Consider the following 20617-nt stretch of genomic DNA (forward strand, 5'->3'; position numbering starts at 1 on the left):
CAGTGAATAGGAGAATTAAGTTAGCCGAGATTGAAGTGGTTATTTTAAAGCGAATGACCTGGAAAAAACTTCAGTCATCTGGTCCACAGTGCTACCATACTCTTAATACAGTTCCATATACCACCCTTCCACTGGTCATGTTCTGCCTCAGTCTACCCACAAACATTGCAGTTAATTCAGTAACTGCCGTTGGGGAAGTATTTCCAAAGTTCTATTTTTAGAGCAACTGAAGCCAACTATACAGTTTCAAGGCTCTTTTCTGGTTTTCTTTAATATACTTCTTGGTTAAGTGATAAACTGAATTTTTGCTTCTTGGAATAAGACCAGAAGGCTTATTTTGCTATATTTCAAATATGTGGCTTATTTAATAATAAAACGTTCTTGTTTGTTCAAGAACTTTTGATGCTTTTTAATAATTCTTTTCAGTTATAATTCATGATTTATGAGAAGGGTACAGATTGTGATGAACTTTTTATATGCCCTTAAGTAATTACCAACTTAATCTCCAATTTTATGTTTCATATCAAATAAAGCATTTTTATTGAGGAAATTCTACTCCACTGAAATTGATGCAAGCATTTGCTGCCTGCAGACTTCCCTCCTAAAATGTGGTTGTTTGGTAAGCTCACTCTGCAGACTGTTATATATCCTAATTCATTGCGCTCTAAGCCAGCACTAACAAATGTAGATACAGCAGAAGCCACACTGATACAGTCAATATGTGAAGCAGTCTGGGCAGGGGTCTCTGGAGAAGGGAGTTTCTGCTTGTCTAAAAGGGTGGCTATTCCTCAGAAGCAGTTAAGTGCCGCCATTCCAGAGCAGGCCTGGTGGAATCATCTTCTGACATTAAGAAACACAGGAAATCTAGATTGTTGTGAGAATTCATGAACAAAAGGTTGACCACTGCAAGCCAAATGAAACAAGGTTGTGGCCACGTTTGGACCACATGCCACCAGTATGCAGTCTCTGCATCAAACTATTACAAGTAAAGAAGAAACTTGGACAAGCATCTGAATGCATTCATCTTTTTCCATGCATAACCATACTGGAGGCTTTATTATGAATAATTTCACTCATCACAACAACACTGTCAGATAGGCACTGTCATCCTCCATTTATAGATAAGAAAACTAAGACTCAGAGAGGCTAATTCACTTAGAAAAGCTAAGCTAATGGGTGGTATGTGGTTAGGTAAAAAAGCGAACTCCAATGTAATATATATATTATATGCTGCTCACTTGCTCTCTCTCTCTCTATATATATATACACATACATATATATTTGCCTGTGTATATATATATTTATATACTTATTTTTTAATCAAGGAAATATACAAAAATATTAGGATGCTTACTTCTGGCATAAGTCATCTTTTCCTCTTTCTACTTATCTTTCTGCATAAAAGTTCTGTTTCTATGTATTATTTTTTATAAAATAGTTTTTTTTTAAAAAAAAAAAAGAAGAAGAAGAAGGCTTCAGGAAAAGAAACCCTCAAGAAGCCAATCTCTAGTGATGAAATGGAACTGATGAGGTAGAACCAGTGCTGTAATCCCAGCCTTCCAACTTCTCACACCACATAGGCACTACTTTTTAAGCCACCCTGGAATTGTTTTATTTCATATGTACCAGAGAACATGTTAAGGGTTGGGGATTACAGAGATATACAAGACAAACTTTTTTTTAACTCAAAGAGTTTACAGTCCAGTGAAGAAATTCGTGGTGGAAGATGATATTTTCCATGTATATAGATGCTGGCCTCTTCTGTTTGCATAAAGCATGTGCCTTTTTGTAAAAAAAAATAGCTCTTACATCTGTCTAGATATAAACATTTTCATATTGGCACGAAGTGTCATTTTTGACAATTATGCAAAAAAATGGAAATTATCATTGTATGCCAATGAAAAGACAATAACACTCCAGGATCCAATTAGATGTAATGTATACAGAACCTCTAGTGTTGGGTAGGAGTCTGAAGCTGAAAAAGACTGCAAAATGCTGGGGAAGAAAGCTCTAACTATCCTCTAAATTCATCATGTCAACTAAAGCATGAAACAGAGAGCTAAGCTGGCAGCCCTGGGCCTCTGGCACATAGTAGAAGCTGTCTGTTTTTGCTATTATTACTAGTAGTATGATAAACAGATGCCAACTTCCTACCCTATTCCTAAACCCTCCTCAAAGGGCTGTTGACAGCTGATGTGATGCCTTGGTTCTTGTTTTCTTAGTTTAAAATAATTTAAACAAGGGGCACGCAGCAAAGGAAATGCAGCATAGAGTAATTTATTGCAAAAGAAAAAGAATATCTTGTAAGTTAGGTACAGAATAGACAGTACACCCTGAGAGAGAGAGAGAATTCAGGGCAGGGTGCTTGTTAAAGCAAGACAGCAAAGACTGGCACTAGGGAGACTGCTTGACAGGAGTCTTACATGATTATTCATTAGGAGGTGGGACGAGATGTTACTAGTAAGCATGTTCTGGGTGGTCCTCTGGGTGCACATGTGCAGTAGCTGTACATGCTTGTTCATACATTGCATGTCTCATTAGCATCTTAAGTCTCCACCCAGGGGAGGTTTTCTTTACTATTAAAATGAGCAAAAGGTCAGTTTGAGGACAGGTAAAATTGAAGTATACATGCTCTCAGTAGGGAAAATTCCCTACTCAAGATAGCTTTGCTTGAATGAGCTCAATTACAGTGGGAATGCTGGGGTTTATTGTGTAGACTGTATGGTCACCACGGTCGCTGGGTTCTGAGAGCATGGTGACTTCCTTTACTACCTTTCAAGTTTAATCCTTTTGCGAGTCTAAAAAATGGGATTTCAGGCCTGTGTGGGCCATGTTTGGGGGCTCTTATGGTCTTTCTGTCACCCTGTGGCCCATCGCTTTAGATAAACTGGCTCAAGCAAAGCTATCTTGAGTAGGGAATTTCCCCTACTGAGAGCAGGTACACTTTAATTTTACCAGTCCTCGAACGGATCTTTTGCTCATTTTCATAGTAAAATAAACCTCCCCTGGGTGGAGATTTAAGATGCCAATGAGACATGCAACATATGAACAAGCATGTACAGCTACTGTGTATGTGCACCCAGAGGACCACGCAGAACATGCTTACTAGTATGTAGTGTGGACCACTAGTGTGGGCCATGTTTGGGGGCCCTTATGGTCTTTCTGTCACCCTGTGGGCCATCACTTTAGATAAACAGTCTCTCGCATGGAAGAGGAGGCCATTTGGAACTGGCAAACACAATGGATTCAACAATTGGGTATTCTATACAACTTATTTGTCATAATTATTAAAGTATTGATCAACATTTTGTGCTATTACAGTTAAATGAGATGATAGAATAATGTCTTCTTTAAATTAAAATCTCCGTTTTGTAAATTCTCAGTCACCAAGCAAATACCCACTCCCTAGATTCTACAATTAACATTTTACGATACTTGCTTTATTACCTATCTACCTGTCTGCTTATCCCTCTGTCCAACCAGCAATCTATATTATTTTTCTGAAGTTGCAGACATCAGGAATAATTGAATAATTTAAACATAGCCCAGTTACCTCGGGATGTTTTAAAGCTGTGTCATTGTTTTTGGCAATACTGATTCCATAAAACCTGTAGCTTTACTGAAGGAAAACACAGCATCACTAACTTAATGATATAATTAAGAAGAAAAAGCTAAATACTATTTAAATAAGCCAACAGTTTAATGTATTGACCCCTAAAATTCCAATGGATAAACGCAGAAATTAACTGCCGGCTGCAATGAATGACCCATACTTTGGATATAATGAAAATTAAGTTGATTTCTTTGCAGTATAACACATGATAATTGAATGATAATTGACCTTTGAAGATCATTGATATCAGGTGAAAATAGTAAGCACCAGAGGTTGAAAATCTTGATTTTAGATGCAAAAATATTTTTCAGATTAAAATGTGGAAACTTGTATGTATCTTTAATTCAAGTATATGTAGCTATCTTTTAAAATAATATATAGATATAAATATTTTTAAAATATATATTTATGTCTATAAATATATATTTATAACATATATTTATGTCATAAATATATATTTATAACATATATTTATATTTTATATTTATAACATATATTTATATTTTATATTTATAACATATATTTATATTTTATATTTTATATTTATAACATATATTTATATTTTATATTTATAATATATATATTTACATATAAATACACTTAAATAAATACCTTTAAAAATAAACTAATCCTAGCTATATTCAGTGGGAAAGGGCTGTGTCCTAGCCATGTAATCCACGGTACTGATTTTCATCCCAGCAGAGATTGAAGAATTAAGCACTCGGACTCTATCAGTCACAGGCCTGTCTCTGCTAGCTCTGAGAATCACAAGACCTTATAAGACCAAGACCTAAAGAGCTGTCTGCCCAACTAGAAACCATAAAGAGGACGATGTTAAGAGAATAAAAAGGAAAAATGGAGAGGTCAAGAGACCCTCAAGCCAAAAAGGGTAGGAAGGTGGAAGACGAGGCCAAGACAGAATAATAAAGACACTTTATTTTAAAGATTTAAGAAATGGTGCCTTGTACATGTTAGTTTTCTCCTTGCCAATAAGCGTGAGTTTTAGGAGTGATACTCCTGTCACGAAAACACGAAGTCATGATGTTATCGACCATTAACTCTTTCAACCACCAATGCCCTGAGAAATGCCTACACCACCCTTTCAGAATTGCCCCAAATGTCACCGCTTATTCCCAACTTTCCCCAGTATTGCATTAAACAGTTACATTTAAGATGAATAAAAGATGACTTACAATTTAATAGTAATATTTTTAGTCTTATTTCATTATAAGCATCGAAGGTCAGGGAACTGATGGTTATTGATTTTTTTTTTTTTTAGTGTTTAAACGTTTAAATATGGTTTTCACTTTTTAAATGAAAAAAAGTGAATAAAGTGCTTAGTAATGCTACCCATTATTTATCAACTCTCCCAACCGGGTCATGGGGAAATGGCAAAGGTACTGGCCGAGGGCAAGCAAGGGACAACAGGGAGACGGTCACCAGAATATTGCTAGAAACTGTAAAAGGTGCTGGCCCCTCTGAGGCCTGTTGCTTTACATACACGTCCCCCAAGTAGCCACCAAAAGAAAATTCCATTGCACTTCAGATTCCCCTTTCCTGTTAAAAGTCAAGTTTTATTTCTGACTGAACTTGAATAGCTTCAGGGCAGAGTTTGATCTCAGCTCATGTTCAATGGTGAGGAAGTCACAGAGCCAGCCATATGTTCCCATGAAACAACATACTGTGAAGAGCGGGGAATTACTGCAATTATTCTTCAAAGGCTCCTGGTGGAATCACACTTGCTAAGGCTCTGTATGAACAAAAAACAACACACATTTCCACCTAAAGCACCAGTTTCATCAAAACTCACTAGAGCAAGATTATGAGAAAAATGGAGACAAGACTCAACTATAATATGTATAGATGCCTTGAAAAATGTCTTATTTCTATTCTTCTAATTAACTGGGCTTCTTTTTTTTTAATTGTAGTACTTATTTTGGTATGAAATAGTGTAGTTGTTCAGTAGGGATCTGGCACCTGTTCTGTATCTATGACAGTCTGTAATTACCTTTAAGAATTTGAAACCAAAATTAATAACTGGGTTTACACACACATTTGTATCTTCCCTGCCCCCAACTATCCAATGATTATGTAGATATATGGGACCACCTGGAGGAAGCTCCCTCACTGAAGCCATATGAAGACTAAGCTCTGAAGCTGTCACTGAAGTTGGCACTGAATTAGGGTGTATCCTTGTAAATGGAATCCATTTGAGAGGAACCAGTGGGGATATTTGAAGAGAGATCCGGGAGCTCACTCTCTTTGGAGAAGTCATTTAATCCCTTTTCTTCCTATTTGCTCTAAAAAAGAAAGCAAATGATACTGTCCCCTTCCCTCATCCTGTTTTGGCTTCCTCGGTCTTTCCTTGCCACTTGGCATAATAGCCAGCAACAGAATTGATTCCGAAAAGAGAAACTTAGATATATTTGTTGTGACGGGAGTTCTCTTTCCATTTCTGCTAGCTGACAAACCCTGAGTGTTTATCTGTCATCACTAAATTCTGTAAAATGCTGAGTGATTGTCAGTGAGGTCACACTTTTTTTTCCTCAGCCTAACGGCATATTTTTTAAGCAAAGTCCATATTAGGGAACTGTAAAGCAAATAAAGACTTTTATAGAATAGCAGATAATTTTCATAAGTAAAGACTATATTCAAGCAGAAGGCTAACTAAACAAAAGTTTGATATGCTAAAAGGAATTGCAGCCAACTTCTTACCATCCTTTGCCTTTTATACTTGTTTTCCCACACATGATTTCATTTGATCCTTGCAGCAACCTTGAGATACTTCATATAGGTGTTATTCCAATTTTACAGCTGAGGAAACTGAGTCTCAGAGAAGTTAAAGTAGTTTTCCTAAGATCGCAATTCTAAGGGGCAAACCTATATTTAAATCTAAGTTTTCTGACTCCAGGATTCAATTTTCCTTTCATTATGTCTTACTCCCTTCAACTAAATACATAAATCATTACATTAGGGACAGACCATTAAAATAACAAACATTTTGCTATTTTTTTAAAAAGCTATTAGCAGCTACACAGGCCTCCAAAGTCTGGCAACCTCAGCAAAAGAGCAGACAGATACAGGGCCAAAACATTTCGTAACTAAAATCCCCAGTGTGTTAACTCCTAAACTTGATCCTACCAATTATAAAGCCTCCCAGTGGTTTTGATTAATTTATCCCATGTAATTATTTAGGGAAATGTAAATCCTCGGTCATCAAATAAATACCCACTCCCTAGATTCTACAATTAACATTTTACGATACTTGCTTTATTACATATCTACCTGTCTATTTATCCCTCTGTCCAACCAACAATCGATTTTATTTTTCTGAACCTGCAGATATCAGTAAACTTTACTCATAAACAATTCAGCATACATAGCATTAACTTAGTTCAATATTTGCTTTTGTTTTTTTTAAGTAAAATTTGCATGTAATCAAATGCAAATCTTAAGTGTGCCATTCAATACATTTTGCCAAATGTATACACTCGTGTAACTAAACCTCCATCTAGACGCAGACTATCACCTTCACCCCAGAAAGTTCACTTATGCCCCTTCTCAGTCAATTCCCCACCTCTGTTCTAATATTTAGCATCAGTTTTAGCTGTTCTAGAGCCTCATATGAATGAAATAATACAGTATTTATTCTTTTGTGTAAGGATTTTCTCATTCAAGATAAGGCTTTTGTGATCTATCTATGTTGTTTTGAGGATCAGGAGTTAGCTTCTTTTAATTGTTGAGTATTATTCTATTGTAGAAGTGTACTAATTTATTTAACCATTTTTCTCTTGACAGACACCTGGGCTGTTTCCAGTTTGGGGTTAATCTAAATAAAATACCATGAATATTCTTGTAGAACTCTGTTTGTGAATATGTTTTTATTTCTCTTGGCCAAATACCTAGAAATGGAATCCAGGTCATAGGAGGGTGTATGTTTAGCTTTATAAGAAACTTCCAGAACTTTTTAGAAAGGAGTTGTAGATCACTTAATTCCCATGAACAACGTATGAGCATTTCTCTTGCTCCACATCATCACCAACATTGGGCATTATGAGTCTTTTTACAGTTAGCCATTCTGTCAAGCCTTTGTCAGATTACTTTTTGAACTACAAAATAAGAATATTCACAATAGAGAGAGTTTCCATTGTCAAGAGGCAACTTTGTCAAAATCTGTATTCATGTCATCCTCCTCCTACAGCAGTTCAGGTTTCCTAAGCTATATGATTTGGTCATTAAATCCTGATCTGCAAGGAGTTAGTTGTGAGCAGGTTTATAATTTGGTCATTATTTTAAATGTTTTTGGATTCAGCTTGAGCTCTAAAGCACTGAAATTTTGTTGAAGTTAATTCTTAGGATTTTTTTCTATCAATACTAAGGCTTTGAAATTAATCAAAATGGTTAAGCTCTTGACTTACACTCAATAGAATAAATAAATAATCACAATCTAGTCACTAACTCATAAAACATATTTGACTGAATTAAATGAATCACCCTCAGGGGTGACTCTCATAGACCTAAACTCTGATTAATTAGAGTGAATCGTGTTAGACTAAACATTAGTAACATGTGGCAAAGTTACCTCTAAATTAAGTTACTTCCAGTTCCCGTAGGAATTACACAGGTCCAATTTCATTTTAATGTAATTGTTTCCTTAGGTCTTGTAATTTATCCCTAGAAAGTTTCAAGCTTTTAAATTGCTGTTTTCTTAGCTCTTCTTTCATTCTCCGTGTTTCAGCTCTTACTCATTTGTTATGAAAATAACGCAAATGCTCTTAGTGTTTCCCAAAAATGTATTTCAGTTCACTGCTTATAACATCAGACGTATTATAACTCATTTGACAACTTGCATTTCAATGAACTTTCAGTAATCACTAACGGTAATAAATCTTAAAGATCTAAAGAGGGAGAAATAAATTGTACAAGGCCTGAAGTTAATGTAACTTAGTCTAGGCATCGTGAAACTCTAACATAAAAGATACCTTTTCCACTTTTCTTTAAATAGTTCCTTTCTTTCTCTATATTTCAATTTCCCAAGACATTAAAGGGCAACATATGAGTGTATATGTGACTTTGTTAACCAGAAAATTTATGATGCAACCTTAGCATCAATTACTTTTTGTTAGGCAGATTGAATTTCTGGTGGCACCTATTCAGTTCTTCTTGTAACAAGTTTGAGAATCTCTGTGGGTTACAGAGGCATTTGGGAGATGGCACCCAAAGAAATGTTTTGAATTAGGCATTTTAATCTGTTTTGACGTGCCTTTTCTCAGAAGCACCTAATACATTGCTTTGCCTCTCTTTTTCTAGCTGTAAAATAATACTAAATATACTGGTTCTTAAAATATGTTAATATGATAGTCATTTGTTTAAATTACATAAAATGTCATCCATATATGAAGTTTGCATATTTTTGGAGCTAAGCCCCACTAGGCACATATTTTGCACTTCTGAAAATAAGAATGTTCCATGGCCCGGATGCTACTGTACTGGCTAATTGTCCCACTTATAAAATATACAATACATACAACAGATTTTTTAAAGGTTTTAAAGTTTTTTTTTAAAAAATCTGCATATGAGGGTTCAGCATCACATATACTAAAATTGAAATATACAGAAAAGATTAGCATGGCTCCTAAGCAAGGATGACATGCAAATTTGTGAAGCATTTTATATTGTTCAAAGTTACAGTTAGATAGAAGGAATAAGTTCTGGTGTTCTATTGCACGGTAAGTAGCATGACTGTAGTTAACCATAATGTATTTTATATTTTAAAATAGCTAGAAGAGAGTATTCTGAATGTTCTCACCACAAAGAAATGATAAATATTTGAAGTAATAGATCTGCCAACTACTCTGATTTAATCATTATACAATATATACATGTATCAAAACATCACACTATATACCATAGTATATACAATTATTATGTGTCCATTAAAAACAAAATTTTTAAAAATATCTGCCTATGAGCCACCGGGCCAATGTTATATATAGGTGAAAATAGGCAGCTGATGTTGGGATGACGAACCAGCATAGAAAAGACCTGTCTGCCTTAAAATACTTTCCCTTTACCCTCCTTTTAGATTAAGATATTATCTTCAGATTTTGCTCTGAAAAGTAAATGTATCAGTAGATAACATACAAGGATCAGTTTTTATTACATGAACCATTAATGCCCATTATCTGTTCAGAATCTAGCAGGTCCAGGACACAGTCAGAAACTGTGAAGGCTGAAGATGATATGAAATAATCAGAGGGGGGTGTGTATGTGTGTCTGTGTGTGTGTGTGTCTGGGTGTGTGTATGTCTGGGTATATCTGAGTGGGGTGAGATGGGAGAATCGGAGGACAGCTTGAGAGTGGAAGGCATCTATGGGCGGATGCTCTGAAAAAAAAACCCAATATTTTCCCCAGAGATACACTTGCTTCCTATGTCGGCCTAGGGCGGCACCCATGAGACACCAATGAGAAAATAACATCTTTTAATTTTCAGATAAAGCCAAATTTTGCATGAAAGATCTTTTGAGGTACTTTATTCTGTCTGACACAGTAAAGACATGTGCAGGCATCACTGATGCTGAGGCTAAGAATTTTGCATTTCCTTGTGTTACATAAGCCATATGGTTAAATCAACTCTTGCTCATCGACTAAATAAGTATTGAAAATGAAAACTAACTATCATTGTAAAGCGCTGTGTACATACAAATTCTCTTTACTGTGATTCCAGAACTTGAAGTCATTATTTTTATCTGATAATTACCTCCTGATATTTTGCCACTGACCCACATTACAAAGAAATCAAATTCAAATACTATATTTAAAAATCAGATTTCATTGCATTTTAAATTAATAGGGATGGAAGTAAAGTTAACTCATTAAGACATTTGATAGAGTTCACTTTTAGGCTTTCTTTTATTTCTAATCTATCTCTAAGCTGTATCCCTTTTATTTGATTTGTTTTATGCAATACGTGCTATTTTAGTCGCATATAAAATAGAGTATTGTTTTATCAACTAGTTTTTCTCCCCTTAAAAACAAAAGTGATCGCTCCATATTTTATCATTTATATATGTTTTATCATATTTAATAAAGACAGACACAAGACTTTAGAATAAACTTTAGAGCATAAGTTCAGCATTTATTTAGCTTTAGATTGTTAAGCATAATTAGTAGAATTTTATTACTTTTTCATGACATTTTAATTTTTTCGTTAAAAACATTTGGTCTCTCATAAATTAGCAGTAGCAAACAATAAAGGAAGAACCTTTAGACTGAGACAAAAAACCTTGATAAAAATAATTTGTAAATTGCTCTGTAATCATATTATACTAGGGCCCTAATATTAAAGAGCTGTCTTACAACTGGTAATTGAATTGCTCTTGTCAGTTTCTCTAAAAACAAGGGTTTTTAATCTCTTCTTGCAAGCTAGGAGATTCTTATGGTTTAAATATATTTTGGAAATTTGTTCCAACAGCTCAATTGAAGATGTCTGATATTTTCAATTATGTAAAGCATTTATGATTTTAAGCTCCCGGCAGAACTCTGCTGCTGAAGGGGGAAAAAATTAAGAACTGTTAGTCAGAAAGAGACTTACATAAGAACTGTCACATTGGTCATTGGTTTCAAAGCAGGAAGTCCTATATTTTAGAATCAAGGCTTTAAGGAATCTTTATTGAGCATTTTTCCCTCTCGGAGCTGAGACAAATGGCTGATGAGTGAAATCTTGAGAATGTTCACAGCTTTTCTCTTTCATTCTGTTGCAGCCCGGAAGATGGTGAGATCCATCCAGAAATCTGTCGGCTTTACATCCAGCTGCAGTGCTGCTTAGAAATGTATACCACAGAGATGCTAAAATCCATATGTCTGCTGGGGTCTCTTCAGTTTCATCGAAAAGGTATCTACGTTTAATCTTGCCGGAAACACTGAGGAATGTTGAACAAAAGCTAATCTTTGGTAAAGTGTCCATATATACCATATGCCTATCTATATGCAATTAGAATGAATTTAAATGTTCAGGAAATGCTTGCTATATAAATTGGTAAGAAGTCTATATCAGTACCATTAAGTGTATACTAACACTGATTGTTTTGAACAGAAATTAGGGCAGCAACAGTTCTCAAATTTATTATTTTAGCTGTTGTGAACATGACTTTTGTTAGATTCAGCATAAACAGCAAGGTATATACTGATTTTACTAGGGGAGTAAATGCTATCCAAGAGTGCTATTTTCCTAAATGAATTAAGTTGCAAGAAGACAAATTACATAGTGTCCCAAAGATTTAAAAATAGAGGGAACTCCATAAATAACAGGGAGGTTAGTAATAGATAACCTCATTTTCTGGCTTAAACCATAAAGGAAATAAGGACTGTACCCCCCAGAGGTTAGTCATGGCTTCAGCATGATTTCATCAGACTTCCAGCTCCCATTCTGAATGATGCTCTGCCTTCTGGGCATTGGCTTTACCCTCAAGCTGGCTTCCCTCACATTAGCAAACTGCAACAGTTGCAGTCATCACATCTGGCACTGTCCACTAAGAGAGAGAACTTCTCCCAACTACAGAGAAAAAGTTCTGAGCTTCATTCTGCTTGGACCAGGTTTATGCCTAAACCAATCACTGTAGACAGTGGGGAGGAATCCACTGACTGGTTAAGGCAATCAAGGACCATTCCTGGAGCTAGGGGGTGGAGTCAGCCCCACCCAACCAGTGGATATTCTGTGATGGGAGACAGTGGAATGGCAAGGATGCCACAGAGGAAGTCAAAAGTATCCATCACCAGAAGATTCAACCTGTATTTTCTTCATCAATTCATTGAACAATAATTTATTGGGAACTTCTAGAATACAGTGTTTTTGTGCTTGAGCTCAGGAGAATGGTAGAGGGTGGGCTGTGCATAGAAGGTAATCCTTGCCTATGATTTAATTTCAGAGATAGAAAAGGCCAGAGAACTTAGAAATACTTAGGGAAAATCTTAGGGTTCTGAAGTTAGGGTTCAGTTAGGGAAGGAAACAGAAAGATATTTCATATGAAGAAGCAATTAAAGGAAAGATTTGAAATCAAATAAGCGTTGCAATTTGGAGGAAACTAAAGGACATGATGAAATACTTGTAAAAACCAAATCTTGACAGGGCGCAGTGGCTCACGCCTGTGATCCCAGCACTTTGGGAGGCCGAGGCAGGCGGATCACGAGTTCAGGAGATCAAGACCATCCTGGCTAACATGGTGAAACTCCGTCTCTACTAAAACTACAAAAACAAAATTAGCCAAGTGTGGTGGCCGGCGCCTGTAATCCCAGCTACTCGGGAGGCTGAGGCAGGAGAATAGCGTGAACTCAGGAGGCGGAGCTTGCAGTGAGCCGAGATCCCACCACTGCACTCCACCCTAGGTGACAGAGCGACACTCAAAAAAAAATAATAATAATCTTGTGTACACATATACATATGCACACAGGTGAACTAAAAACAAGATCCTACTACATTGCTCCAGAGACAGGAGAACATTTTTCCCAATATGTGAATATTATGTCTTTCTCCTTTTGCCTTCTGAAGGCTGATTTTGCAAGGGTTTCTATCTTTACTGCTGTTATTAATATATGAGAGATTAGCTCCTTGATACTCCTAATGCCTGATCAGGAAATTGAATACTCAGACACACTCATGACATCCAAACTGATGTCACTGACCTGATGTCTTTCTCTCTCTGTCTCTCTCTGACACACACACACACAAACATGTACATGCATTCACACATAGACACACATACAGAGTAGTATTTTCGTTCTCTCTAATGACTGAGTAGACACAGGATAGGTAGTTTTATTCCCAGGTCTGCACTGGCTACACCTGCGGGATTTCATGCCTTGTTGCCACTGGGATCTTCCTTGCTGACGGCATGTCCTTAACACCCGGTGATCTCTACTCCCACTCCTGCTGTAGCTCCTCAATTTGCCACCTGGTCTCCTTCTGCCATACACTCCTACTTTTTGTCTTTTCACAACTGATTTTTGAAAAGGCAATAACAACTCTTCTCTGCTAGCTCTCTGTTTATGAGTAAAGGGGATTTCCCCATCCAGACTGCTTTCTTGTTGCATTTGGTCATTTCATGCAAATGAAATGCAGTCACCTCTTAACTGAGCAGCTCCTTCCGTCTTCACTGCCTCTTGTCTTCACTGTCAGTTTCTGCTCTGCTTCTTTCTCTGCCTATTTTTTAAAAATAATCAAATAAACTGCTGCCCCCTGCTCTAGTGCCTAAACTTCCGTGTACAATTCATAAAAAGAAAATACCTGATAGTATCTTTGATTTCTCCCCCATGTAGGATTAACTGTCCACTTGGATTTCTATCTTCTAAAATCATTATTAGTTAAAGAGTAATCCTTAGAAAACATGCTTCAAAATTATCCAGGATGCTGAATAAACATGCAGATGCCTGGATCCTATCCAAGGACCTACTGAATTGAAGTCTCTGAGGGCACTCCAGGTGATTCTGAAACACAGAGAGGATTAAGGACTGCTCCTCTACCCTTTGAGACCAAAAAAATGTAAATCACACCCCACCCTCCGTAAGAATAAAAGGAAAAACTTCCAAGCCCTTACCATGCCATTCTGCTTTGCTACTGTCTACTCCCTGAAGTGTGCACTTTCAATGTGGCTTTATGTGTTCTTCTTTCTCCCCCATGCTGATGAAAAGCAAACACAAAAGGGGTAGGTGCCCCTGATGAGTGTGATCTGTGTGATGGCTCATACAGTGCGTTGTCTCCAGGAACTGGGGATGTGACCATTGAAATAGGCAGTGGCTCTCAAAGTGCAGCCCCTGAACTAACAGCATTGGTGTCCAAATCATTTGTTAGAATTGCAAATTCTTAGTCCTCACCCCAGACATACCAAATCAGAAACATCTCTAAAGTTACTTTTTTTACTGCTGGAAAAAACTAAAACAAGTCATTGAGGTAGTTCTCCAACTGAATATGTGTATAGCCCTCGATCACCATCTGTAGCCAGCAAACCATAATTCGTTACTCTTTTTGGAAGTATGCATATACCCTACACTCCTGGCAAATCTCTTGTGTTTCCAGAAGGCAAGTCCAAGAACTAGCTGTCCTGTAGACCGTTACCTTTCTCTTGGTACCAGTTGAGTTAAGGCAATGAGGAGGAGGAGACTGCTTTATTGGTGATAAATTATCAATTAATACAGGAGTAAAGAAAATAGTAACATGTAGGCTTAAGAAATATATTGAAGGCTGGGCGCAGTGGCTCACGTATGTAATCCCAGTACTACGGGAGGCCGAGGCAGGCGGATCACAAGGTCAGGTGCTCGAGACCAGCCTGACCAACATGGTGAAACCCCATCTCTACTAAAAACACAAAAATTAGCTGGGCGTGGTGGCGTGTGCCTGTAATCCCAACTACTCAGGAGGCTGAGGCAGGAGAATCACTTGAACCCAGGAGGTGGAGGTTGCAGTGAGCTGAGACCATACCACTGCACTCCAGCCTGGGCAACAGAGCAAGACTCCATCTCAAAAAAAGAAAAGAAAAGAAAACAAAACAAAACAAAAATATTGAAGGTGGAGATAAGTCACTAGCAATAAGCATGAAAGAAAATATCATTAAACCAGAGAAAATAAAGTGCTAGCAAACATATGCATGAAAATATACACTAGACAAATTTCTTGAAAATTTCTGGAAGGACAAATAAAATATTAGCTTTGGGGGAGGGATGATTACATTAAATAAATCATTTCTTAATTTTTTAGTTACATATTTGTATGATACATCCTTTTGATTTCTTCTCACCATTAATCTCTTTATTACACCTAAGGGATTAATACTATCTTAATACTTTGGACTCCTGGCTTGTTTGTATTGTGTGCTAATTCATATTCTCACCATCAAGATGGCACAGAAAATGTCAGCTGGTGCCACTAGGTTTTGTTCATTCTTTGATATCATTGGAAACTGTAGAGCAACCTGTCTGCCCAGGAACCTCTAGTTAATACACAAGTATATGACTCTTTGGGAGGCCGTGGTTAAAAGAATAAGAATACTTGGTTCCAGTGACCACGAATAGCCAGAAATGAGTTGAGGTAGAGATAGGTCCATAGACCACAACCCAAGAGTATTAAACTATAACAGAAGAGTCAGACAAATTAAGAGACATAACATGTATCTTGGAACCCTTGAAGCTTGGAGCACCTACTCATAAAAGTAGACAGAAAGGAGTCAAGTAGCCTTACTACCAATAAGAAGTGAGAAAACTTACTACCACTGGAGAGAAAGGCAGACAAATGCTTCATCTTCATAAAAACAAGAAATGGGGAAGGAATGGGAAGGAAGGCTATGCTAATATGACTTAAGGCCCTGAGTCAAGATGCATGATTAAGGAAAAATATGTATAGTCTCAAAATGAGCAGTGCATTAATAATTGAGATGTAGGTGATTCCAAATTTCAGGCAAGGTGGTGGAGGTAGCAGGAGAAAGCATGGATCAAGAAATTAGTCCCCTTCCCCCAGTACTGATATAAATCCATATAAATAGGTATATAAAATATAAATATACATATATTTATTTAATTTTATATGTCATATCTTAGCAAAAATGACCATTTTCCCAATGGAAAGAAGACTTTTTACTGAGATTTAAGATGCCAGACTAGTTTTTACAAGATAATATACTCATAACCAAACAGTGGTACCTCTGGTGTGGCCTCAGGCTAGGGATTGAGTCTGTCTGGCTGACCTCACTAAATGCCTTCCTTTGAGAAATAAAAGTTCCCTGAGTTTTAGGGGAATTATGGCTCACATTCTAATCTGTAACACTTGAAATCTCTTTCTGCATAGAATCTCTATCTGGTTTGTTTCTTGTAATGCTATAATAGAAACTGGAGGCCAGGTGTGGTGGATCATACCTGCAATCCTAGCACTTTGGGAGGCTGAGGCAGGAGGATCACTTGAGCCCAGGAATTTGAGACCAGCCTGGGCAACATGGTGAGACCCTGTCTCTACAAAAAATACAAGAATTAGCCAGGTGTGTTGGTACGTACCTGTAATCCCAGCTACTTGGGAGGCTGAGGTGGGAGGATTGCTTGAGGTGGGACACAGAGACTGTAGCAAGCCAAGATCACACCACTGCACACCAGCCTAGGTGACACAGCAAGACCCCATCTCAAAATATAAACAAAATAAAAACTGGTATTTTAATCCCTTATGCAAGCTACACTATTTTCCCTCTGTGTGAGTACTAAAAGTTTGCCATTCCCTTCTTCTTCAGCATTTCTTTTCCATCAAGAAAAAAAAAGGGGGGGATTGCAACTGAGTCACTAACTTGGCTCTATATGAGAGTCTCTAGTCAATTTTTGATTAGAATGAGATACTGAAACCAAACTGTTTCACATTTATCTATACATTTAATTTGTTTTTATGTCTATCCACCTCCCTGGCTGCCACCAGAAGTTCAGATAGAATTGTGTATCTCACTTAGTTGTACTACTGTATTGAGTAGTCATGACATGAGTTTACTCTTTGGAGAGAAGGGGCACACAAGGCCACTGCAGGGGTTAAGAATATAGTTTCTTTCTGGGAAAAACAAGCCTCAAATAACTTTAAAGCTCCTGTAGTGAGCCTGAATTTAGTAATGAAGATTTTCCTTCTCTCCCAATTAAGCAACTTATAACTATCTTTCTAGTCCTTAGCAAAATCGTCAATGGATTTTCATGTTTATTTCATGCACCATGCTTCTGAATTTTTGCTGTCTCATAAGTCTGATTGGTACAATCTACTTGGAAATCTTTTTTACTTTGCAAGATGATCCTGTTGCCAAAGAAATGAAGAAAAACATTACTAAAGTGATTTTCTTTTTTTATGGCCAACAAAATGAAAGTACATTACAGTAATGTGAGGTAAAATCTACATATAATAAACGCTACTGAGTTATATCAGGTAGAGAGTGGTTCTGAAAAACTTTGTTTGTTTTAAGAAGGTGACAGATGGGAATAATTTTAGTCATCTTGTAGTTTCATATTCTAACACTTTAAGTTGTAGATTGAAGCATTACTTGACAAAGTCTAATTTCTATGTTTATGGTGAAAAATAGTTGTTCTCACTTCTTCACAGTTAGTTAGGTAGGAAATCTTTTCCCATTACTGAGTCTATGTATCACATTGACTATTAATGCCTGTTTTCTGCCACCAGATGAAAAGAGATTGCAGGTTTCATTCACTTCATTGGCAGAAAGTGGAGCCCGGTTTCTAAGGGAATTGAATGATCCTGCCATTTTGACCATGGCTTTCCTCTCTCTTGCTTTCTTTTCCCCATTCAATCAGTTGTGGCAACAGCCCCATTCTGAAAAGAGCAGAAATGACAGAACACTCCAGTCCAGCTTCCCTCCACATGTGAACCTGCCCTTTCTATCTTTGTTCTCATTTTACCTTGCTCTGTCAGTGGTCCCCTTTGACTCTGCTTGTCCTCTCTGCCATAGCTTACTGCAAAATTGTCCCCAGGCCGTTTGAGGGTATACCATCCTCCCTCCTCTCCCAAAGATAAGATGGGTTCTTTCCCCTAAAATGTGCTACCATGGTAAATACAGAGATAAAAATATGCAGAAGAGATGTAATCACAAAAGGGAAATAATAGAGCAATGTTAAAAGTTGAAAAATCTCAATTCAGAAGCTGCTGGGAGCTAAGAGCTCAAGATGCACTAATAAGAAATTAATGAGCCATCTTCCAGCAAAATACAGGATGAACTCAAGACAAGAATAAAATATGAGCAGTAAAAACTCCAATGTATTCAGCATCATATTAAGAAATGTAAAAGAGATGATCCACACTTCAACAAAAGAAGCCAGCAACATAAAGACAGAAATAGAATATAGCTGCCTTATTTCCTAATGGAATGAGGCAATTGATACTAAAATAGAACAATGGATTAGAAGAAATAAAGCTGAATAAATCTTAGACATGATTCAAATTCTAAGTGGAAACATGTGTTCATTATTTGAAGAAATATTTATTATCTATCATATGTAAGGCACTGTTCTGAGTGGTAAGAGACTGCAATGATTAAGACTGAAGAGGTAGGCCAGGCGCAGTGGCTCACTCCTGTAATCACAGTAGTTTAGGAGGCCGAGGCAGGCAGATCCCTTGAGGTCAGGAGTTCCAGACCAGCCTGTCCAACGTGGTGAAACCCCCGTCTCTAGTAAAAATACAAAAATTAGCCAGGTGTGGTGGCGGGTGCCTGTAATCCCACCTACTCAGGATGCTGAGGCAGGAGAACTTCTTGAGCCCAGGAGGCAGAGGTTGCAGTGAGCCACGATGATGCCACTGCACTCCAGCCTGGGTGAAAGACTGAAGAGGTTTCTGTTTCTTATGAAATATATATTCTAAGGCAAAGGGAGAGAGGAGAAAGAGAGACAGACAGAGCAGAGGTGGGGGTGGGGGGAGAAGAAAGAGAGGAGTGGGAAAGAAAGAACAGAAATAAACAACTTTTCTAAAAGTTCCAAATACTAATAAGTGCAATGAAAATAATTGAAATAGAATGGATGATGATGTAATAGAAAGTGACTGGGTAGCTACTTTGGAAGGGGTGATCAAAGTTCTCTAAGGAGATAAAATTTAACCTGAGACCTGAAGGACAAGAAGGAAACAATTTCATGAACATTCGTGTTACAAATGACCAGAACAGGCATGTACTGTTTGAAGAATATAAACATAACTTACTTCTGAAACCCAAGGGTAATCTAAAGCCTTCTTCTACTCTATCTCCAGGTCTTCACATACCAGTGAGTAGGACATTATTTGTCACCTTTAGTCAATGTAGATGTTGGCTGAAGAATAGGATAATAGCAATGATCATAGCTTCCACTTACTGTGTACCTTCTACTCGCCAGGTGCATTATGCATATGCATCATTTTATCCTCAAGTATATTTTCCCCATTTTACACATGAGGAACTCAAAGCTCAATGAGGTAAGTTGCCTGAGGCCACATAGCACATTTGTCTCACTACAAAGTTTGTGGTTGTTCCACTGCACTAGACCATTCTTACTAAGCTACATTGGAGAAGGGCAGGAAGACGTATCAAGTGGAGAAATAAAGGAGAGTAGCACAGTTAGCTGAATTTTATCTTATTTAATGATTAGTGAGCATATTTCAAAACCATGCTTAATAACTAAAATAAATTGTGTATTTAGTTTCTTACCAAAATAACACTTAGTTCGGAGAGGTACTTTCAAGACTGGAGAGAATTTTAACTCCATATATCATCTTATTTACAAAATATATTACCATGGGTGAAAAAGTTTAATTCTAAGAAACTATTATGTACAGTAAAAGTAAATAAATAAAATGAAACATTTATGTGATCCAAAAGGCATACAAGTTAGCCATGACACCCAGTATGGAAAAGTCTGAATTAATTAACTATAGTGTGAATACATCTTAGACACTGTGCTGCTCTCACTGTGTTAGGGGCTGGAAAGGGAGCAGTCAGAGCCCCATAAGGATATCCTTTGAATGTATCTTCTATTGTTTGCTCTCCTCCTGTGTTCCAAGGGGGCTCTGTGCTTCTTACACAGCTACTTGGCACTACCATGAAGGCTGCTACTCTGGGGGCCATGATGGGACAGCAGTGCCACAAGGAGCGCAGAGGAGGCCAAAGGGCAGGAGGAGAAGGGGATAGTTTTGTATCTCTTCTGAATTGGAAAATGTTTATCTCCCAGTGCATGGGAAGCATGGAGCTCCGGGTATGGTATAATTATTATTTTTTGCCATGTGTTTTACGACCCTAAGAATATCTTCTTACCATAGTGTGGAAAAACCTTTGAAACTACTTTTTCATATGGGTAAATGACTAACTGAATTAATATAATTTATTTCCATTTAAGTTCCATGCTTTTTAGAAACACAAGAGAGTAAAAGTGGATTATTTAAAAAACAGCCTACATTTCCCCAGTCCTTTTCACAGTGCATGGTGTTAACAAGCACCTAGCAGTTATGAAAATGCATGAGAGTTAGTA

The 20617-nt window shown here is 37.2% G+C and overlaps 1 protein-coding gene and 1 non-coding gene across 3 annotated transcripts in view; both read left to right on the forward strand.

Moving 5' to 3' along the window:
• The window catches only part of RGS7BP (regulator of G protein signaling 7 binding protein), a 106322-nt gene that overhangs the window by 57280 nt on the left and 28425 nt on the right, over window positions 1-20617 (forward strand). For both annotated transcript variants that reach the window (XM_033179681.1, XM_033179682.1), the window contains exon 3: window positions 11377-11507. In XM_033179681.1, coding sequence (XP_033035572.1) covers window positions 11377-11507 — 131 coding nt within the window. The remainder of the gene's footprint in view (window positions 1-11376; window positions 11508-20617) is intronic.
• Window positions 9191-9293, forward strand: LOC117066185. Its single transcript, XR_004430179.1, has one exon. It is a non-coding gene; the product is annotated as a U6 spliceosomal RNA (small nuclear RNA).

This window comes from Trachypithecus francoisi, unplaced genomic scaffold, assembly GCF_009764315.1.
Source record: "Trachypithecus francoisi isolate TF-2019V2 unplaced genomic scaffold, Tfra_2.0 Lachesis_group2, whole genome shotgun sequence".
Lineage (NCBI taxonomy): Eukaryota > Metazoa > Chordata > Mammalia > Primates > Cercopithecidae > Trachypithecus > Trachypithecus francoisi.